Raw genomic sequence first — 25,374 nt, 5'->3', positions numbered from 1 at the left:
CCTTGTTGAGACTGTTAGAACACGCATATGTCACATCTTCTTCATTCAAGTATCCGCTTACCACTAAGGATATTTTACGTCAGCACTGTGGTTGGTGAGAGCCGGATGCGGAATTCGCATCGACCAGCCATCGCTGGAATCGAACCCGGTTCACTTCATTGGAAGGAAAACGCTCTATTCCCTGAGCCACCACGGCTCAAAAAAATTAACATATAAAACTAACCAGCCAGAAAATTTACCAGATTGCGGCTACCCTCTACATTTCAGAAGTAAGAAGTCCAAATCCGCTAAAAAAATGATATGTTTATCCAGCGAAAGTACGTTTTTTTGTCTGGTCCTGTAACGTAAAATTTCGTCTGCACAAGTTAATTAGCATATTTGAGGCCACCCCCTGGACCCATTAAATTTGTATCTTAAGTTATTCAAGATGTTTATTTTTTGCGCACTTTACATATGTTTTAATAAATTTAAACATTATTAGTATGTTTCTTTTATATATTTTTACCATTTAGTGATCAAAATAACAGGGGTTAGATCATGGAAGGGGGGAAGTCTGCCGGACTGTGTCGGGATCAGGGAACTGGTCTTGCACAGGAAAGTTTCTGGGTTTGAATCCCGGGCAAGGCATGGATGTTCTTTCATTATCCTTACTTTCTGTTCTTACTGTGGGAGCAACGTTGGCCCACTTATTGTGGTGCCCCGGAAAGAATGACCAACAAATCTACCTTGTAAATGCCTGAATTGATGAAATGGGCATTGGAAATTTAAAAGAATGTCATGGAAGAGGATAGAATTAACATGACAAATTTGTCAATTTACAAATAATGTTAAACAATTGGACTTCCTGGTGATAGAGACCTTACCTTCAAATAAAAAAAAAAGTTCTTTTCTAACAACGAAAAATAAATAAGTAAACAACACACAGTTTTAATCCTTAGAATTATCACGCTCAGGGACAGATGGTCAAATAAAAAGAGTCATCTGATTTAGAGGTGACATTGACAGATCGAGACACTTTCACCGCTTGGATTAATCTCTAACTGTTATCGCCATTCATCAAGTTTGATCGAAATAAGCAGCTAAGCTTATGATTCTTCTTCAAGTTTATAACAAATTGAAAGTTGCATAAAAAAACTTTCTTTATAATCTTTCCATAATAGTAAATTTAAAAATTCAAACTGCGTGAAAACTGTGTTCAATTTTTTTTTTTTTAAAGAATGAATATAATGGCCTTGCTTAAAAAAATACTAATGTTTGAATTAATACTAATGTTGTATATANTTTATTGCGCATAAGCTGCAAGTAAACAGAACTCATTCGATAAGTTCAAAATGAAGATAAAACAAAGGAAAATTATACACATATGCAAAAGGGGGGGGGGAATAATAATGAAAAAATAACAAACAACAGATTTAAAAAAAAAAAAAAAGGATGAAATTTTTTAAAAAAAACTGGAAAATAAAAGATATAATCTTTTCATCAGCCCACACGATTATATCCTCAAAAAAGAGTGCTTTCTGATGTATCAATATAGCCAAAGCAGAATATATTAATACAATAGTGTGAGGAGCACTCAAAAAAAAATTTTTACAAAAATTACAACAGATAAAATAGAACACAATAAGTAAAAATAACACGTAAAAACAGAAAATAAAATAAAAGAAAAGGAAAAAAACAGTATAAAACAAAACAAAAACTATAAAGCGAGTAGCGAAATCAGATGGATGTACTTACATGAACGGGAAATTTTTCAAGAATGATTTAAAAGTATTTTCGCAAGAAGATTGCCAAATTACAAAATATGAAATCAAAAGCGCAAATTGAGTGTAACTAGAGGAATTTAAAGTGCCGTTCTTACTGCATTGCTGAAGTGATTTGTTATGCTGTGCATTGATTTATTAGTTACCAAGGATAGGTCCGAAATGGATTTGCACATGGAAAGATTATAAAAATTAACAAAGAAAAATTATTTTAGTATTTAGTATTATTTTATTTTACTTTCTGTTTTTACGTGTTATTTTTACATATTGTGTTCTATTTTATTTGTTGTAATTTCTGTAAAAAGAATTTTTTGATTGCTCCTCACACTATTGTATTAATATACTTTGCTTTGGCTATATTGATACATCAGAAAGCACTCTTTTTTGCGGATATAATCGTGTGGGCTGATAAAAAGATTATATCTTTTATTTTCCGATTTTTTTAAAAAATTTCATCCTTTTTTCTTTTCTTTTTTTAATCTGTTGTTTGTTATTTTTTTCATTATTATTCCCCCCCCCCTTTTGCATAAGTGTATAATTTTCCTTTGTTTTATCTTTATTTTGAACATTCATTTCATATATATATATATATATGTATATATTTATTTATTTTTCGTAGTCGTTTTTAAACATAAATTTAATTATCGACTTCTGAAAATTGTCCAGTTTGATTAATGATGAATGAATTTGGTTATGGATTGTCTAATTTGACTGCATGCGATACAATACAAGTAGTGATGAAAAAGATCTTTTTTCTAAATTTTAAAGTAAAATTCGAAACCAAAGTACCATCGATTATTCGTTCGAAATTTAATCGGATTTTACTTGATAGATAACTTTACTAAATCTGACTCGTTCTTGATCTAGTTTTCACAGATTTGGAAGATTTATTTTGAGGATATTATTTGAATAGAATATTTAAGATAAGGATATTTATTTGAAATAAAAAAATGAACTAAACTTGTGAAGAATAAAAAAAAAATTTGTTTCATCATCTAGCGGATTTTAATAATCATACTTAGTTAGATCGTTAGTTTTATATCATATAATTTTTATCACAATCAAATGCTATACATCAGTGAATTCACGAAATGCTGCTATTTTATTCATAAAAAATTTCAAAAAATGAATCCAACAATTTATTTTATGATTTGACTTGCTACCAGAAAATATCATATTAGTATACATGAAGTATGTGGCCGCAATATCCAATTATCGGTCAAGGGAATTATGGAGGCTCCACGATTTCTTGACCAACTGCATAAGGGGGTCATTGTGATTAGCATAGCGCACCAGCCGCTTTTATCCATTGATCAGCTTAACCACTGTGTCGTTATGGCTGGATAGTGTTTTAACATTGTTTACTTTTTGTCACTTATTTGCGATATGGAATGAATTCAGTCAACATGTAAGTTACGGTCGGTAAACGCTTCGAAAGAAATTAAAAAGGATTATTCCAGGACGAAAAAAAAATATTTTTATGTAACAAGCTTATTTTTTATGAATAAATTTATGAACATATTTACAGACAATGATTAATTGTACTGTAATATACTTATATTTAACTATTCTATGATGCTATTTATTTAATAACTCCGAAAATATATACTTTAGTCTTAGTTCAGTGAATATATTAAATATTCACGTTTTTCTTTTTTTAGCCTCTCATAAAATAATTTGATTATATAAATTGATAATGATTGCGAAATACTGATAGCATCCTAGAAATTAAAAAGTAGTGAAATTGCTTAAAAAAAGCAAAGTAAAAAAATTTGTAAATTTAAGAAATTCTTATTTTTTAATGACATTCTATCCCTACTGATATGTTTATACATGTTGGCTTTACTGGTTGCTTCACAAAAATTTCACTCAGGATAAATGATAAAAGAAGTTCAAATTTTTATTTTAAAAGAAAAACTTATTATATTTAAAAAAAATCTTCCTTAATCATCTTAAGGAACAATGCAGATTAAATCTAAAAGCTCTTTTAATTGTTTTTCCTTAAAATTATTAGAGAAAAAAAGATTTAATCCCTTTAAAAAAATATCAGATAATTTTAAGGATAAATAATCCTTTGTTTTAACTCTCATCAACGGCAAACCAAAATTAAAAATAAAAGTAAAATTTGAGAGACTTAAAAAATATACACTGATAACAAAAAAAAATTTAAATTGCAAGTATAAAATGCAAAATAGTTGGGTCTAAATAAGAGAAAAAGTTCTGCTGTTTGCATATGCATATACTTGCTTTGCATATGCATAAGTTAATATGCATACATTTTCTTACACAATGTGCATTGTTACTTATTTTTTAAAGCGCTAAAATTGATAAGTAAAACGTTTTTCTATCAACAAGAATATGAACAATTTAATTATCATATAGATATTATATATTTACGGTGCAGTTATTAACTACTTAATATTTTATTGAATATATGTACTCATATATTTATAAGTTCATACATATTCATAATATTAACAGGCGGTGCGTGTTAAACCCTTGTCAAGAGATTTCCTATAAAATCGATTCCTGTGAATACCACTATGATCAAGAGAAAATTCTTATTTTGAAAGATACTTGCATTTTAAAGAATTAATTTGCATTAAAAGTTTTGACTTTGAAGACGGTAAATTTCATTAGTAGAGTATTGCAATCAAAAGCTATTCAATAATTTGAAAAACAAGAATTTATCAAACTTTGTAGATTATATATATATTTTATTGCGCATAAGCTGCAAGTAAACAGAATTCATTANTATATATATATTAATAATTGCTATAGTTAATTTATCAACACAATTTCTAAAGATTTAGGTATTATAAAACTCTCTGGAGAGATTGTTTTGAAAACCTTTAGCTACAGAATGGTGCCATTGGCACCCATGGTAAATTTACTAAAATGAACTGTTGATGCATAAAGGAATCATATCTTAAATCGGTAGGAATAGAGCATTTTGACAAAAGCGTATCATCTTAACGGCTTGCTGATTTATATGAGTTAACTATAAACTTATGACGCTTTTGAAGTACAGTACTGTTTTAAAATCCTATCGTTAGCTATCTGGCTGAAATCGTATTCTTGGCCACAGAGGGTGCCACTTAAAAACAAGAAACGCAACATCTGCCTTAAATTTGCTTGGGTTCACCAAGCAGGCTGCTGGTATTGGCAAGTGACATTAGGAACAACAAATATAGATAACAAGTATAGATCTGCTTTTTTTTTTCTTTTTAAATGTTACATTTAGTTTATTGCCTATAAATTTACATTAATATGTTAGTGTTGGTGAGATCTAACCGAAACTGTTCCCGCGAACGACTAGTAGCCCGCGATCGACGGTTTGGCGATCACCGCTTTACATACTGCTCTCCGTACAACAACCAGGGTCACGCAAAGGGGGGTATATATTCTTAGGTTAACTTTTTTTTACGGTTAAAGTTCTCTAAGTAAAAGTTTTACTAAATATGGAAAGAAGAGTGTGGTGCAGAAAAACCACTTGTTGGACATTGAATAGAACGAGTTCAATATTTTCCAGAAAAATCTTTTCTGTAAAAATTTATGATTCAGAAACCATCCAACAAACTAGTCAATATTCTTAAAAGGTGAATGCAATAGAAAAACTGGGAGATGAGCTCAAATTTCGTGTCAATTGAAACGTTTTTGAAACGTTTGAATTTGAACGTTTCAAACGAACGTTTTGAACGAACAAATTGAACGTTTCAAACGTATTCATAATATAATGTGATTTTGCTGATACAAATCTTAATATTTTATGCAGAAAATACTTCTATTACATCTCAAATAGTTTTACAATATTTTACATATTTTGTTCCTTGATACATATTTAAAATAATTGTTAAGAGATTTTTCTGGGAAACTAAAGTAAGACTTTTTTTCTCCAAAAATATTTGCTAGTAGCGGGATCGCTAACTTCTTTATTCATCTGATTTATTTATATGTTTATTATTATTGTATTTAACGTTGCACTTAGTTTTTTATTTTTTATATATACTTTTACGTACAATATTAGTATGAGTAGAGAATATCCAATCTTTGCTAAAATTTATTTGATAAGAATAATCATTTAATATTACTATAACAACTGCCCATTATTTCATTAGTGTGTTTTATACGAGATCATTTTTCATTTATTTTAAACGGTTATTTTTAGGATAGTATATTTCATACACAATTCATTACGAGTACGTATGTCGCTTTGTCATGAAAACTATCAGCATGAACGATTTTAGATACAGCGAGTGAATAAAGAAAAAATGAGGAATGAAAGGATACTAATCAATGGATCAGTGAGTAGGTGAATTAATACAAGTCAGCAATAAATAGCAGTGAATTTGTTTATAGGTGAATCAATGAATGAGTTTATAAATGCATAATAATATTTATAAACCTATAAATTATTTTACTACAATAGACGACAAAAATTTCTAATTTTTAAGATAATTTTTAACAAAATAACGACGTATTGAATGCAAATTATAACAATAATGTATATCGAAAATGAAACGGCAAAAACAAACGGTTTTAAAGAGTTTATAAATTTGTTTAAGACAGTGATAAAATTGTTCTTGCACGATTAAACTAATATTTTCTTTTTTAACCTCGAATATATTAATTGGGTATAATATAAAAAAAACACAACTACTTCCACTTAGTAGGAATATCATTTACCATGACGCAATGCTAATTTCTATGCCACTATCCACATAAATCAATTATTAATCAAAAATCGAATATCAATTACTTTTCTTTATAATGCAATAAAATCTGGCGAGCAGCTATTTAAACGATCAAACACTTCGTTTGTTTATTTGTGGCTTGAAGTTAGGCTCGCAGAAAATACCGTTCATGGGTTAAATTTAGTAGGAATAACACAACCTGTGACGTAGGCTATAGTATACCCAATTTTTAATTTATTTCGTTCACGTGTTTCTCAAGTTAACATTTAAGATTGATATCTATATCATATAAAACGCTAATACGTACGTATGTATCAATAAAACCGATGATATTTCTCTTCTCGCGTTGGCAACAGTTTCTATTTTTAATTGATAGGGTTCGGCGCGCAAAAGCACGTATTGAGCATCATATGGCTAATCTATATTATATAAAACGCTAACACGTTTTAATTGATAGGCTTCGGCGCGCAAGAGCACGTAGTGAGCATCATATGGCTAATCTGGTGAATCCTCACTGAATTATCAAAAATATTCTCACAAAATTATCTTCATCGAAGCCGATGCTTTACATCCGGCGTTTAGTACTATTTCGTATATTGTTTCACAACACATGGTTTTAGCTCTCTGGTGGGAAAGACTTTAAAACAAAACTTACAACAGTTACTTTTCTCAACAACTGAAATTTAGAATAGTGTGATTAAGAGAAATATGTGAACTGATTGCAATTTCAAATTAATATTGAAATGAACAGGTTTAGAATTTTCTACAGTGAAAAGTTTTCGGAACTTCAGTGTTCAAAAAAGTATACAAAAGCTAGACGTTAAGAACGTATCCAATGAGCGAGCAAAGCGAGCATCGGATTGCGAAGCAATCCGAAATGAACTGCGACAGCAGTTCCGGGGGTTGGCGAGCGCCAGCGAGCAGGGGGCGAAGCCTCCTAGCAGATTATCTAATTCTTTGATAGAAATATTGTAATTTAAAATTTTAAAAAAAAACTTTTCTCTACAGCATATTGATTACACCAGCAAGCAAGATTTGAAAACAAATAAAAAAAAAGACTTCTTTCCTTAGTTTGAGTTAAGGGAGCCGTTTTCAGTATTGCCCAACGCAGTACCGCCGGCACTGGCAACAGCAATGCCGATTGTGCAACGAAAAATTTCGCCTCTCGCGAAGCATAACGCATGGTCGTGTACGTAAGTTTTACGCAGAACAGTTACCACAAAACATGTCTATATAGAGCTTGCGCAACACCTACATACGGGATGTAACATGAGAATGTCTGATCATGGGTTATAGTCCACCTGACATCGGACTAACAATGAGAAGTTTTCCTGGTTTGATGTAATGTCTGGAATTTAATTTCACTTAAAAAAATCCCCCACTACGACGAGTTTGTTCTGATACTCTTCTCAAGAGTTTCTTTGTCTTCTGAGTCGAGTTCAAATTTACTATACTATGGAAGTTAATATTATTGTTTTATATCGATTTGCGTGGATCGGCTATGATAAAATAAAAATTCCTAAACCCTGTCATGGAAAACCATAACAACTAGATTTTTTATTTTTCATCATTTTCACTCTTACCTTTCTTACACAAACGCAAGCATTGATTGGTTCAATTCCTTCCAGAAAGTTTCTTTCTTTTTTTTCTTTTTTTTTTCATTCTTTCGCTTACGAACTTCTTATGTTTCGTTCATTGAATCCATGGTCCTATTCAGAAGTTACAAGCTAAAGCAGATATGGGAAGTGAAGAAAAAGAAGTCAGGATCTAGAAAGGAAGTGTAGAAATTCTTTAACGATGTCCTTCTATTACTTTATTCTTCGCCAACTGTTAGCACAATCTCTCACAAAGAAGCGCCAAGTTAACAAGATAGTAAAAATGATATATCGTTTGAAAAAAATGGTATAAGGTTTGGTTTTCAAGTTCTTATTTCAAACGCGTATTATTTTTTCAATTATGTTATGTTCAATATGTTATTAATTATGTCAATTATGTTATGTTATGCCAATTATGTTCAATTATGTTGTTTTTCAATTATGTTATGACAGTCTTTGGCAACAATTTTTTTTTCTTAAATCAATGTTATAAAAATTGCTGTAAACGTTTACTCTGGATATAACTAGATTCGGAATCTTTTTCGATCAGAGGTTCTCGTTTCTAATTAGTGCACCAACATCTGGAAATCTAAAAAGTTTATTTTAATAACAATTTAAGGAAGTATATTTTCTCAAAATCCCACTACTTGATATAATTGTTTACGCTTTAAAACTATTCGAATCTCTAAACTGCCAGAAGATATTTATTTGGCTGTTAAAATAGTACAGTCTTAAAAAAAAAAAAAAAAACCAAAGCTCTGGTAAGAAAATTCGTAAGAGACCTACCCATTTTTCCCTCATCCACTTTTAACCAGAATTTTGGCTATTTTTTTTACTTTATGTATTGGAGGCGCAAAAAAAATCAGTTTAAAGATTAAGAAAAAGACCAAAAAAGGCATCCTTTTTCAATATTTTAGCTATAATTTAGTGGAGAGAATCCGCAAAAAATGTCATCCTTAGTTCTACTGTGGATGTTTTAGAATTTTACAGATCTCAAACACCTCATATAAGTTTAACAGGAAAAAAATCTTTTACCTAGCTGTAAATCAAATTCATCCATATATGTCAATCACTTACCGAACAGTGATTAACATACATCGAAGAGCCATTACATTATGACCACCCTGCTAATAACATGTAAGACCACCTTTAGCCTTCAAAACTGCTTGCACCCGCCGTGGCATTGATTCCACAAGGTGCTGATAGGTAGTGTGATGTATCTGGTACCAAGCGCTCACCAACTGGTCCTGCAATTCCCTCACATTGCGAGGGGGTACCGTGGCAGCATGAATTTGGTTTTCCAAGTAGGACCACAAATGCTCTATTGGATTAAGGTCAGGTGAATTTGGGGGCCAAGACATGATTTGAAAGTCACTGAAATGTTCCTCGAACCAATCCATGACGATTCGACCCTTATGACATGGTGCATTATCCTGTTGGTAAACACCATCTCCCGCAGGAAAAACTGTTGCCATGAATGGGTGAACCTGGTCTGCAACTATGTTCAAGTAGCTTACAGACGTCAGGAATTGTTCTATGAGGATGATGGGTCCTAATGTGCCCCATGAAAACATTGTTCCTAGGCGAGAAACCATGAAAACCAGGGCGAGCCCATTGTAATAGATGGTGGGTGGTCATAATGTAATGGCTCTTCGGTGTATATGGTTGAAGTATTCAAGAAAACGAGAGATGATGGGATTCATATTCGGATTTGAGACGTCATTTTACGTAAGAATAGTCAGGAGTGATACCAGTCTCGAAAAAAAAGATTTTTTGCAAAGCATTGTTATTTTATAAAAAATACATTTATTTAAGAAAGGAAAAAAGTGAACAAGAATAAACGGATAAAATTCCATGCTCCAACTGTTACCTTATAACAGTAAAAATCTTCCATTCTATTTTGAACAGCTCCAAAAACCTAAATTTAAAAAACTAACAATCCTTGATACATTACCATTTTCCATAAATTACATTCGTTAATCGGAAATGGGTCATTATTATAATATGGCACTTCTTATAAGTGAATTACGAAAGCTTTACACTTGAAACCTCGAATAAATATTTAAACGTCTCTTAGAAAACAAACCTCATCAAACTTTTCCTTGAACTTGGGAGAATAAGTTGATTGTATAGATGACCTATTCAAAAAGAAGGGGGGGGGGGGCTTTTTAATAACAGTCTGTAAACTTTACCTTCCCTAACACTCAATGTCTAAAATGAAGGTCAAAACTGTCATCATTTGGTTGAAAACTCTATTTACTCTTTTTCAACTATAGGAGATAAAATAAAATATATGATAGAGATTTTTCTAGGCAAGTGCTGTTCTATTTTCTTTAGCACACAGTAAAACTGTTATAAAATGTGTAATTCAATTTATGTTGAATAAAAGTTTTTTTTAAAAAAAAAGGAGTGTTTCTAAAGATATTTACTCAGAGAGCTTTTATCACATTTTATTTAGAAAATGTTTTGTTTCTTAAATTACTTCGAGTTGTTAAACATTTTTCTGCTCTTAAAATCGGTTTCTTTTAACATTGCTTTTAAATTAAATAAAAGGTAGCAATTAATATTTCATAGTAAGGGAGATTTAAATTGCTTGAAGATGTTGCTTTTTTTCTGCCAGTAATTCACCGCAATAGTTGTTTAAGAGCCAGTATTTTTACTTGATAATCAAAATAAAAATTAATAATAAATACCAAAGAGATCAAAGTGAATATTTCAATATATTTCTCCAGTTTTAAAAGCTTTATTTAGAGTATTTAATGAAAACCTGGACATTTTTATATACGTGAAAAGTTTTGAGAGTAATTTACGAAAATGTTTCCGTAAGTTATTCATGAAACCTATTTGCATAATGAAAGTGCTTGGTTAAATGTTTTAAAAAGATATTTGAAACTAAAGAAAATGATTCGTTTTTTTTTAAATATATTTTGCATAATTTATTTTATTGCAAACAGGGGAATTTTCTCAATATAACTGCATTATTAATTTTAAAATAAGACGTGATGTTAAACTTTTACAAAATAAAGTATGTCTTAATTTAAAAAAAACACTCCACATACATAAAAGATTCCTTAAATAATAAATTTTTTTTCAACAATATTTTTTTATAATAATTATTAGCACTGCGACCTGCGCAGGCAATATTATTCCATATTAAAGGTACCACACATTTCTGACGAAACGTAAATAAATACAATTCATTCTGTGTACAAGTACTCAATACTTCCAATGGATAAGTATTATCGTCTTTTATTTATTTATTTTTATCATTTTTGCACACTTACTATAAAACATTCTGTTTTTATTTTAATATAAAATTATTTACTTTTATTTTTTCCAAACAAATTGATGTCCTTATAAAAAAACGTATTCCTCATTTTTGCTCATTTTATACATTATTTTTCCTTTTTCTACTATTATTTTAATTTTAAATCTAATAAAAAGAAACAGATATTTAGACAAACTCCTAAAAGATTTTTTGGAGAAAAAAAAACTAACCAGCATCTCGCTTTTTTTTTTCCTTGCAAAATTATGCATTCTCTATAATGTTTAAATGTAAAAGATTCAAAATTTTATTAGTGTATTGACGCAGATTTAGTTACCAATTCTATTGGGATAAAATTTAAACCTAATCATTTTGAGCAGTAACCGTTACAACTTTATTCACTAACTAGTGATTTAAATTCTCCTTTAATTTTCAGTTGCTATAAAAATTCTCAAAATATTTTTCGCCAAAGAAATTATTTAGCAATAGTGCGAAAAGATAATTCTTAATATTGCTCTAAAATTTTAAATTTTATTTATAATCATTACTTTAATTGCATTCGGTTTTGCATTAAATTTATCATAAAAAAAATAATCAAAAATTGCAATTAAATATCTTAATCATAAAAAATTGCGTAACAAGGTAAAATAATGCGATTACTTTTTAATAAATTACTTTTTTACTTTTTGACATTTTAATTTCAATCCGTTAATTAATAGTAACAATTAAAATTAAAACACAATAATAGCAGAGAACAATGATAAAAAGGGACAATAAATAAATAATATAAAGGTAAATACCGCTATAACTTTCATTATAGTCATGCTGATGACAGTCAAAGAGGTTTTTTATTCCAATGCCCACCTGGAGAATGACCTTTCGTTATACAGGTATCTGAAGGGCAGATTTGTTGGCCACTCTTTCAGGGGTACCATATTAGGCGGACCAACGTTGCTCCCACAGTAAGGACAGATAGTACAGAGATGGAAAGAACATCCATGCCATGCCATAACCATCTAGAAAGTTATGGCCTGGGTTCTAGATGGTTATGGCCAGTTGCCTGACCCCTACACAGGCGGTCGGTTCATTCAAAGAGGTATGGTACTTTATTTACGTCGTACTAAAGATGCACAATGAGCTATTAGCGACGGTCTGGGAAACATCTCTGAGAATGATCCGAAGACATTTTGACACTTTGCAGAAGGGATGGATCCTCTGCTTTGGTAGCCCGACGACCTGCCCTCGAAGTCGAGCACTTTACGGTAGAACAGTTTAACCAGGACCGACGCGTGCACCCTCGGTTCCTACGCAGGCTAAACATAGTGGTCACCCACCCGCTTACTGACAGCAGCCAGTGATACTTGACTCCGGTGTTATAAAACAGCTTCTTTACGATCAGTTCACTGCGGGACGACAGTCAAAGACATCTGAATCTTCTTTGTTTATGTAATTTTTTCTGTCAAATACACGTAATTATTTGGCGACAAATATATTTTATGATTTATAAAAATTTCCAACATAAACAAATAAAAGTGAACTTATGAAACAAAAATGTCGAGTTAGAAATAAATTTTCCTACTTCTCTGCATTAAAGGATATATAGTCATTTTTAGAGCAAACATTGAGAGTAAATTGGCGAAAAAAAGGCACTTAACAGTGACTTTCGAACAAATTGGAAAAAACTCGATACTATGCACACTAAGAACTTTCAGCAAATTAAATTTCCATTCTGTTGCCTTATTTTTCTGGGCGGCAGAGCAGTCTTCAAGTTTGACTTTAGCAATCAGATATCGTCGTATCAATAAGATAATTAGCTATATCGTGGGAGAAACTTTTAATCGCAAATTATCTTTCATCTTTATAACTAATTTAAAATACAGAAAAAGTGAGTTCTGACAGACCTTGAGTAAAACAGGAAATTTCAAATACTGAAAATAAATTTTTTTAAATATCAAAATGAAGATATATTATGAGAAGGTAATTTCGGATTATGCAATAGATATGTTGTTCTCTTCCAATAATTTGCTTGCATTTTGACATTTTTAAATTTTTTTTTAAATTGAAGTTTCATGGCTTATTCTAGGTTTGTCTGAACTCACTGTTTTTACACTTTAAATTAGTTACTGAGCTGAAAAAGAATTTGCAATGAAAAGTTTCTCCCGCGATATAGCGTGATTTTTTTAGTTTTTTGAACTAACCATCGAATGATAACTTTTTCTTTTATGTAATTTTCAAATAATTTCTTTTCCGTTTCGAAGTGTTATAACGTTTGTAAAACTAAATAAAATATAATATTGAACACATATGTAATAAACAAGTTTCTTATGAAACAGGGAACATTATATCTCAAAACTTTTTCCAAACAAGACATATTGTTACGTAATACTAAAAGTTAGCTTAAACCTAAATAATTTATCAAACGATAGAACATCATAGACGTAGCGTGAAAGAGGCACACTTTTTGTTTTTAGAAGTTTATTTTAACAAGTTTATTTTAAGTTTTATGCATTCATTCATCTATAAATATACATACATATTAATAAAATGAATGAAGTTTTCTAATTGCAAAAAGTATGCCCCTCTTACGTTACGCCTATGTACATACCAGAGTTGGCCAAAAATGTAATCGATTACATTTTTTGATTACAGTAATCAATTACTTGTAATCATGATTACAATTTTCAAATATTTTGATTACAGCTGTAATCATGATTACAATATTGATTACAGTAATCAATTACTTGTAATCGTGATTACAAAGTTTGATTACAGCTGTAATCATGATTACATAGTCGATTACAGTAATCAATTACTTGTAATCATGATTACAATTTTCAAAAAATTTTGATTACAGCTGTAATCATGATTACAATTTTGATTACAGTAATCAATTACTTGTAATCATGATTACAAGTAATTGCGATTACAAGTAATCACAACAAAAACGATTACAAGTAATTATGATTACAAGTAATCAAAATATATGATTACATGTAATTTGATTACATGTAATTTGATTACATGTAATTATGATTACATGTAATCTAATTACACGATTACAAGACTATTGTATTCTTATAAATGATTATATTTTACAGTAGATAGTAGAATGTATTTTATAATGATACATTTTGCACGTATTAACATGTACTGCATTTTGTACGTATTTGTATACGTACAAATGAATGTAACTGAAATGTATGTACATATGATTTTATCTAGTGCATATGTTCAGACATTTTAGTATCACACACATGTACATACACTTATATTGTAGGTATAAAATATATGTACGTATGTATATAGATAATAATTACGTATGTATGTGCAAACAATGTAGGCATGTACATTTATACACAATGAATATATGCATTTTATGCAAATATTTGTGTATGTAAAATGTATATCTATGTTCATGTACGCATGTATATACAAGTACTTGTGTTTGTACGAACATACATACATTGTCTGTACAATGTATGTCCCATGCATGTATGTGCAATTTATTTATGAACAGTACAATATATGTATGCATGTACAATATAGGTATATCTGTAGGATGTACAATATATGTATGTATACATGTACATGATATGCATGTCCAGTGTATTTATGTACATGTACATAATATGTTCATGCTCAATGTAAGTATCCAAATATGCATAATACATTTGTGAACTATTGTACGTACATTGGGCGTATTTATATTTCACATATATTCATACATGCATTCGACATGCATAACGTACGTACATACACACATTTGAGATGCATATATTGTACAGATGTATATACATATAGCGTACAGATGTATATACATATAGCGTACAGATGTATATTCATATAATGTACATATGATGAAATGAACATATAATGTTCATATAATGTACATATGTGTGTACATATACAGTACGTATGTGCATAAATATATTGGGCATAATTCTTTCGTACAAATTTTACATGTGTACATGCATGCTATCCCTATCTATGCATATGGTGCAATGTATATATGTACAATGAATGTATCCACACATGTACAATACACGTATGTTCCATGTATGCATATCCATATGTACTATATATGCACGTACAATACATGAATGTATGTACATACATTGTACATGCGTACATACATTACACGTATACATATGTACATTACATTTATGTCTAAATATGTGTACAATGCAATAAATAAAATGCATGTAAGTTAACTTTTAATGACTCAAGCAAGTTAAATGACAAAATCAAACGATATTTAAATTTAGTTTTCAGCTTTAATTGTTCTATATCATTTTGAAATTCTCTGAATAAAAAATTATTTTCAGGTATTTTCATGAAATGTTTGACAATACAGATTTATTTTTTTTATAACATAATGCATGATTCATAGAAATTTTTTAAATGGTAAGAAAAACGGTAAATTTTATGTGTGGAATTAATATTTAGAAATTCCAAATAAAATTATCGTTTGCTTTCTAAAAAATATGAGGTCGAGTTTCATATACCTTAGAATAATTTTAAAACAAATTTTAATAACTTTACTCATATAAATTTTTTTAATGTATGCACAATGTATGTGTATATTGTAATTACATATATTTAAATGTACGCACGTATTTGTACATTACTTGTAATTATGTACATGTATACGTTGTATGCACATGCATACATTGTGCATATAACTATTTTTTTGTACATCCATGCATTACATGCGCATAAGTATTAACAAAGTATGTAGTTATACAAGTACATACGTAAGTTGTACATAAGTACATACTTTGCGTGCACATATATCGATGTACATATAAATATGCATGTATACATGTACGCATTTTATTTACGCAACTATGTGCATATATTGTACCTTTAAATAACATTTTTACATATTGTACGCAAATACGTACAATTTTATATACAAACGTACATTGTATATACGTGCTATTATCGTAAATTTATACAATATATGCACTTAAGTACATAAAAGCATGCAAACGCATAAACATTATTTTCATATACGTTCATACATACATTGTCTATGTATACAAAGATACAAAACATTGCCTTTTTGTACAAACTAACATACATGCGTACATGTATCATAAATGCATAATTATATGTACTAAGCATATGCGCATTGCATTAAGTATATTACAATATAATTATGAATATTGTACGTACAAACAACGTTTGTGCATACATTGTATGTATAGGAATCGCAAATTGTACGTTCATGCGTGCGTACATTCTATGTACATAAAAATATGTAAACACATGAATACTTACATAAAAAATTTGACTATAGTATACAATCGTAATAACTTGTAATCGTATAGTTTGATTACAAGTAATCACAATTACATGTAATCAAATTACATGTAATCATGATTACATGTAATCATATATTTTGATTACTTGTAATCATAATTACTTGTAATCGTTTTTGTTGTGATTACTTGTAATCGCAATTACTTGTAATCATGATTACAAGTAATTGATTACTGTAATCAAAATTGTAATCATGATTACAGCTGTAATCAAAATTTTTTGAAAGTTGTAATCACGATTACAAGTAATTGATTACTTGTAATCGTGATTACAAGTAATTGATTACTGTAATCAAAATTGTAATCATGATTACAGCTGTAATCAAAATTTTTTGAAAGTTGTAATCACGATTACAAGTAATTGATTACTTGTAATCGTGATTACAAGTAATTGATTACATAGCTGTAATTATCTGTAATCAATTACAGTTGTAATCGATTACTGTAATCAACGGCCAACTCTGGTACATACAACATGGGTACTTAAAACATACAAGACCCATTTAATAATCTATACTTTGATACGCAAAAACAGCGGCATAATTACAATTTCAATGTTTTCAATTAACTGTTCTTATACGAATTAATACTACTCTTTTAGAAGAAGAAGAAAAAACATTTGGCTTGTTCCTTTATTCTAAAAAACGACAGATATTTTTCATAGTGTTGGAAACCCGCATAAATTCCTAACTATTTCCCAGAAACTTGACATTCTGTAAACCAAAAGGAAAACAAATAAACATGTATCAACAGTTCCCGAAAGACAGTAAAGCAAGATTTTTCAAATACTACAGTGGAATGCATTCGAAAGTACGAAACTTTTCATCCGAGACGAATATCCAATCAAATTAAAAGACAGGAGGCGTGCTCCATTGGAGATGTTTCCTAGGAGACCAAAATGAAGCATTCCTTTTCTCGTTCCGTAACCGTATCCGCCACAGGAGATGCGTAATACCTATATCAAGAATTTCTCCAGCTTCACAACTCTGAAACTGTGATTCTTTCTCTTTAATACACTCATTTTTTATTATTCCATGGAAATTTCAGTCGTTATTGTTCAGAAACGACAGATTTCTCTTTCCATTAAATTGATTGAGTTCGACAGTAAAATTACTTTTAAATAATTGCCGAGATGCTTGTTGATTTCAATGTAGAGATTAAATTGAAATGAGAGTCAGAAAGAAATTAATAAAGAAATCATTTCTTTTGGTGGAAAATAAAAAATATATTATCGTTAATGTTAATATAGGTCGATAACTTTGCCTAGAAAACGAATGTGTGTCAAAATTTTTTTACTGTTTTGTGTAAAATTTGCAATGTATACGCAAAATATGCATCTAAACATCACTTTTACACTACTTGGTTTAAAGTAGCTATCATGTTTTTTATTTAATAACACTAAATTTAAAATTACAGTAAGATATGATACACATAAGAATCAGTAAAGTTATTTTTACGACAATATAAAGAAAGAATCATACTTTTAGGATGCATATATACAAACTTAAAATAAAATTATTTTGCTAATCAAACATACACACAGTATGCTTGATTAATAATAAATGTTTGACAAATAATCAACCACATTCAATGTTTTTTATCAATCTGTAAAGAGAACTGAAACTTACTCTTGGTATTCAATAGGCTATATCCAGTTTGTGAATTACATCTGAATACAAGAATAACTCCTATTTTACTTCATGTAAAAATACCGCCATCTCGGCAGCCATACTGTAAACTTCTTGAAATTGCATAAATTTAAACTTCTACTTTAAACTTCTACAAATGGTCAAAGAGCATTTGTAATATGTTAAAAACATGCTTTACTATCATTTCACGCAGGAATTCAGCTAAATAGTTTAAATGAACACTAATTATTTAATTTTATATCCGTCGTTGAACAGCCAAAACAATTTTGGGTTTACGACAACTAATGTTAAACTCTGAAGCCTCGTAATTCTGAACCAATCCAGAAAACAAAGAAACTCCTGGATCAGTATCCCCAGAGGTATTGATTTGTTATGGGAACATGGAGGTTCGACAGATTTAACGTGCATCAGTCACCATTCACTAAACGGGGAGTCTTCGGCCGGCTATGATCGAACCCACGAACTCTTGGATATAGGTCCAGTGCCCTACCAACCAAATTATGCCGGCCTCTACGCTAATTATTTTATTTTTATAACCGTCGTTGAACACCCAACCCAATTTTATGGGTTTTCGACTATTAATGTTCAACTCCGTAGCCTTGTAATTTTGAACCCAATCCAGAAGACAAGGGAAGTCCTGGATCGAGTATTGGGAGAGATTTGCCTTCGTGGAGGACTTTTTGATGGAACTTCTTCCCATTTGCGTTACAGAGGAAGACCACGAGAACCTCCCACGGTTAGCCTGACGGCAAGGGGACTCTAACCCATGATCTGTCTACCACTGAGGATATTTCACGTCAGCAGTGTGGTCGATGCGAGCCAGACGCGGAATTCGTATCGACTGGGATTCAAACCCGGTTCGCCTCATTGGAAGGCGAACGCTCTATTCCCTGAGCCATCGCAGCTCCACACTAATTATTCGCCAAATTTACGTAGCTGCGAAAAGCACACCAACGAGTTGAAGATTGATGCAAGCTTTATCAATTATCGGTGTTAATATTTAACGCCACACTTTGAATTGCTTAAGAACGCTCGATTCGGTATTAACTTGACATTAATTAATCATTCACACAATTTTTTCAACATTAAATTCGGATAGGTATTACATCACAGTTTTTATAGTGTTTGTTAAATCTAATATTCATAATGTAACATTTATTTCTAAGAAACTTCTCAATTACTTTGCCAGCCTTAAAAAATATTGCTTTTGTGTCCCGCACCTTGACATAAAAGATTATCTTCTTAATTTCTTCATTGAAAAAGGGAATTTTTCTTGCGTAAATGGTATTTCTAAATAAAATAAAAGTAGTAAACACATCCTACATCTATTTCACATGAATAAACATAATTATATAAAGAAATATAATATTTTTAAATTAAGTTAATATTAATATGCAGGAAGTTGGTTTTGTGAATCCGTGACTTCTTTATTTTTTGTTGTTTTTCTGTGGATGCTTAAAATGCAATTTCAAGCCATGTGCATGTAATATTAGTAATCATAAATTCTACTTACAGTGGTACATCTTGAGTTTTCATTTATTTAATCTTTGTTATAAATATGATATTCACATTGGATATAAATACGATGTAGTTACTTTTTTCATCTTGAACAATAATTAATTTACCTGCATCACATACGGGGCAAACTGTGTAATAGCCCTAAATTAACCATAACACTGGCAATTTTTATCATACACTTTTTAAAATATATCGAAACTAGTTGATTAAATATTTAATATTAATAAAATTGAATAAAGGTGATGAAGATTTGGATTTTTTAAAGTAAAGGATCAATTTTTGTAAAGCTATAAGTTTTGAAAATTTAACTGGAGCTCCTCTTTCTAGTATTTCGGTTAAGTGTTTCCGATGTCAAACACTAATTTAATTTTTATTTAAGAATAATTTTATTAAATTAAACCCTTTAACTAATATTTATGAAAGTTACAAAATTGAACATTTAAAAGTTGGCAGTTAAAGTGCTAAACATAGTAACATATATGTGTATATTTCTTAAGAAATCATTTTTTTTTTTTCATTTAGATTGAAAAATGGGATTTTATTACGCATTTTGTGTTTTGTTTACAATGGTAATGAAGTCTAGCAGAAATATTATCTGGTTTATATAAAAAAAAAATTATGAGTGAATGACTTTAATGCCCCGCAACCAACGCAAGTAAATAAATTAATATTTTAATCTAAACACTTTATATAAAGATATTTGTGTTTGAAATATCCTTTTCTTTTAAAAAAAATGGGGGAAAATCTACCATTAGAAAATAGACATATTCTTCAATGAAATCATTATGTCTAATTACCCCGTATGTGGCGGTGGAATTGCTTCACACAATTTTCATAATCGGTAAATTTGAGTTCGTTTATGACAAATCCCTGTTGAGAAAAAACTGGTTTTATGTTCCAGTTAGTGTTGAAACGAATCAATTAAAAAATACAGGTTATAGATGCAACTTATCAACCACGATGTCTGTCTCTTTCAACACATCAAATTTTCACATGCAATATTCAAGAATAATGCCATTCAAGAATAACTTTGGAAGGGGAAAGAATTTCGACTGTAGTCTAAAGAAACTGTATTATTCGTGGGCAAAGTTGAATTTTTGCATATCTTAATACCAACTAAAGTTGACGCCAACTTAAATTCTGGTTATACATTTAGATTAGATGTTATTTTCCCCAAAACATGTTAAATGTTGCTTTGTCGAAAAAATTAGCACATCTGAATAATAAATTCAAGCATACGTAACACAATTATAACACAATCAAAATGTCCATGTGAAGAAGATAAAAATGTTTAGAACATTCCGTGCGTCTTTTGAGTTCGTACTAGTCATTTGAAAAATTTGAAATGCGTCTGATCTACCGTGATGTTAGACGCTTTGCTTGCAGAATCATCGTAATAGACTAAAGATTTGTTTTTCAATAATTGTGAATTCAAAAGTCCTTATATACATCTAATGCGTGCAAATTCCACCATTTTGAAGAGTCGTCCTTACACACAGGAAAATATGGTAAATCTTCAAAACATTTTTTATTAAAAGTTTCTTTAAAATCAAAAAATAAAATATACAAAATAAAATATAATTTTTTTAGTCTTTTGTAGTATCTGCCTTTAAAATAGCTCGATTATTGCTTTGAAAGTTTTCATTATGCGAGTTAGCGTTTATAATTAATTACAATATGTACAATAAAACACATAGTCTGATCATTAAAATTTTACGTTTATATTAAAGGCATGAAAACACTATTAGCTTCATGCTTTTTTCCTGTAATTCTTATTTCTTATTAATATTCTTATTTAAAATTATGCATCATTACTTAAAAATAAGTATTATTATTAGTCCAGTAATTCATAACCTCATAGCAGGAAGAGATTTCCATTTTCTTGCATTCATTTCTTGAATAATGGGCCGATTAACTTCATAATTTGCTAACTCTTTCAACATTTAACAAACATGAACTTTTGTATTTTCAGATGTCCTTAACGATGCCATATTTGAAGAAGACCATGATGAAATGGTAATCGTCAAAGATATTGAAATGTTTTCAATGTGCGAGCATCATTTAGTTCCCTTCATAGGAAAGGTATGTCACTGGATTATTAATAAACATGATAACACTGTAACATGTAATTACTAATAAGTTACATTTATATATGTTTGATTTTAAATACTTAATACGTTGTCAACTGAATTTTTTTTTAAGCCAGCGAAACATATTCGATGTTGAAGTCACAAATTATGATTCAAAAATATTTTATAAAACAAAAACATTTCATATTATTTTAAAATCACTTACCAAAAATTATTTTTTGGTAAAGAAGATACTTTTAAAGCCAGTAAACTTAAGTTTTTAACATCTTCGTGATTTTACGAACATGTTTTAATGTTTGTATTTGGCTAAGAAAATTTTATATTGTGAACAAAATGAATCTCTGGTGACTAGGCAAGCGACCTTATTGCAAAATAGCAAGAGGTTAAATATGGGTACTTGTACCTTCAAAGAAATAACACAAAAGTAGAAGTGTAATCTAACTAATTTTCTACTTTAACTAGACACGTTAAATATAGATTCGCTTTTTCTGAATTCCGGATGCATTGACTTTAAAATGAATATTAAAATACAAAATTTGATCTTTTTTTCATTATTTTATCTCAGTTTTGTATCAGTTTATAAATTATTACAGTAGTTTTCCAATTAATAATACAAAAAAAATGATTTTTGATTCATTTCGAATACAGTTACCCTGAATTAAAAACTATAACTCTTCAGCTCTTACCTTCCTAGAACATCAATCCATAGTTAATTCTGAAATTTCGAAGGGGTGGAAGATCCCTCACCGCCATCACTGGTATACGGGCAAAGAGCCAGGTTCTTCATTCGCCCTCAATTGTGACAGAGCTTCTAAAACCGCAGTTTCCAGATTAGCAAGCGGTCACACAAAAATTCTCTCGTTTTACGAAGGCAGGAGAATCTTCGAGGTCTGTTCCAAATGTCAAACTGAGCAGGCTTCTCCCGAACACATCCTGGACTGTTTGGGACTTTCCAAAGAGGACATATACTTATCCCCCTTTCTGGTCCTCGATTTTCTTATAGTCAATGGTCTGATGGACTTTGTCTGACTTCGTCAGACATTGGAGGATAAGCCACAACAATAACAACTATAAAAACTATAAGAAACTAATCGAATTTTAAAATAACGGATTTTCTATGATGTATTTCCACCCGCCAAATGTTTAAGGACGACTCCACGGGAAAAGAAATGAAGCATGTAAATACGTAAAATGTGAAAACCTGTGATGGATTTATGTAACCCTTTTAAGATATTAGAAAACCAGCTCTAAAAGAATTTTGATGAAAATTCTATTAGTTTTAATTAAGTAGAGGTTAGTAAATAAATTTAACTAAGCTCTTACTCGATTCATGTTGAAAATTGTAAAAAAAGAAGAAGAAAAAAATTCAAACATACTCTGGGAAAACTTTGATGAGACATCTCTTCGAATGAATAATTTATTTCAAGTTGACACTAAATTGTCCACTTTAAATAGAGTAGTCAAATTTTAACAACAATAATGAAGAAATCCCCCACTAATAGTAATCTGAAGACTTTCTTAGAAAAAATCTGAAAAAATTCTGAATGCATAAGACCCGCTCTTTAAGCCTACTTTTTCTTCTAATTATCAACGAATTTTATTTTCTACAAAAAATTTTTAAAATAAATTCCCTAAATTCTCTGAAAAATATTAAAAAAAATTTCAACGACTCTCAGCTATCGTGGAAAATACTAAACATTTTAGTTTCAAAAAATTCTGTGATACTGCCATCTATGCGTAAATGAGAGTTTCGTATGCCAATAGTACAGAACCTTGGAATCTCCTCACGTGTTGAAGAAATGGAGTAAATATTGTGCTGTCAACGCTAGGATTCAAACCCCCTTTCAGTCGGTCATGAGATTGACAAAGTAGCCCTCTCGGTTAAAGCATGCACCCAGCTCCATGGAACTTAGTGGTTTCATAAGATGTTTACCACACACTTAGATTAAAAGTTTTCGTTATATAGTATGAAGATTTCTAATAATCTATAAGATTATGAGAAATCTTCATATATTTAAAATTAAGAAAATTAATTAGAATTACATTAAGATTTAAAATCCAAAGAATGAATTCTCTACTTTTCTGCAGAATTAGGCCGAAAAAAGCGGGTCAAATGCATTCCGATTTCATCATCTACAGAATATCTTCAGAATGAATTTTTAAAATGTTATGTAAAATATAGGCTCCTGCAGATAATTTCATACAATATGGAATTCCTGAGCAGACTATTTTAAATCCATGCATTTTAAAATTTTGTAGATATACTTTAAATCATTTTTACTTACAAATTCTGAAACTTTTAATCACAGCCTAGCTGCATTTTACAGAAAACTATAGAATGTATAATGTGATTCATCCGTAATATTGCTAAGTTTATTAAATTAACCAAGTTTATTTTATATTGCTAAGTTTAATTCATATTAATATTGTTAAGATAAAATTCGCAAATTACAACGAATGATTTGCATGTAAATTTTTAAATGTGTTGTGGATTTTAAATCTTCTTAGAACTGAATATATGAAGCAAATAATTGCAGATTTTGAAAAGTAGAATCATAAAGTAATTCAGAAGCAAGAAAATTTTCAAGAACTTTAATTTTAATAATGTAATCGTTTTGTTTGTAAAACGAATTGTTTTTTTTTCTTTTTTTTGGATACTGTGTTTAAGTGAAACAATATTTTGACTTTGGTACTTATCGTTCAAATTTCCTTTACAGGTATCTGTGGGATATTTACCAAACAAAAAGGTTCTAGGATTAAGCAAGTTAGCCAGGTAAGATTATCAGATTAGATTAGATTAGATTACTATTAGATTAGTTTATCTGAATTTTTATTTTATTTACTTTATTTATTTGCTTGTTTTAGAATAGTTGAAGTATACAGTAGAAGATTACAAGGTATGTTGATCATTTTTAGATTCTCAATTTTTACAATTAAAAAGAATAAATTCTAATTAAATAAAGTGATTTAATCTAGGAAATAATTTTGTAGATTCTTCCTTGATGTTAAAATTTTACACCGCAATGGAAACGGTAAAAAATTTACATAATAAATAAGTGAAAGTTGTACAAAAACAAACATTTTCGCACAGAAGAATAAAAATTATTTCAAAGCCAGAAACGAAAGAAAGACAACGAATGCCGAAAAGGAATTTCGTTTGAAGTTCAATCGTTACCTCCGAGCTGTTTTCCCTGCATTTACACCGCCAGGCAGGGAAACAGTTTTACAGACAAAATAAAACGATTATAACTCCAGCCAGAGGAATAGCGAGAGATAAAAGTAGCGTACTCTTTAAATTGTATTTAAAACTAAATACTTAAAAAAAAATTAAGAAAATACCAGCAATGCATAAATCTTATCCTATAATTTAAAAATATATATATGGGTCATTCTCACAAAAACAGTCATTTTCATGTCCCCAATATATTTTATGTTTGTTTTACAGCTTACGAAAAAAAAAATTCAGGGAAACTAATAAG

The 25,374-nt window shown here is 29.8% G+C and overlaps 1 protein-coding gene across 1 annotated transcript in view; it reads left to right on the top strand.

Annotated features, from left to right (window-relative positions):
- LOC107442125 (GTP cyclohydrolase punch) overlaps window positions 1-25,374 on the top strand; it is a 51,070-nt gene that overhangs the window by 13,446 nt on the left and 12,250 nt on the right. Inside the window, exons 2-4 of the mRNA XM_016055597.3 lie at window positions 21,778-21,887; window positions 24,613-24,668; window positions 24,761-24,792. Of these exons, the coding sequence (XP_015911083.1) occupies window positions 21,778-21,887; window positions 24,613-24,668; window positions 24,761-24,792 (198 nt within the window). The remainder of the gene's footprint in view (window positions 1-21,777; window positions 21,888-24,612; window positions 24,669-24,760; window positions 24,793-25,374) is intronic.

This window comes from Parasteatoda tepidariorum, chromosome 7, assembly GCF_043381705.1.
Source record: "Parasteatoda tepidariorum isolate YZ-2023 chromosome 7, CAS_Ptep_4.0, whole genome shotgun sequence".
NCBI lineage: Eukaryota > Metazoa > Arthropoda > Arachnida > Araneae > Theridiidae > Parasteatoda > Parasteatoda tepidariorum.
This window is presented reverse-complemented; position numbering and strand designations above follow the sequence as displayed.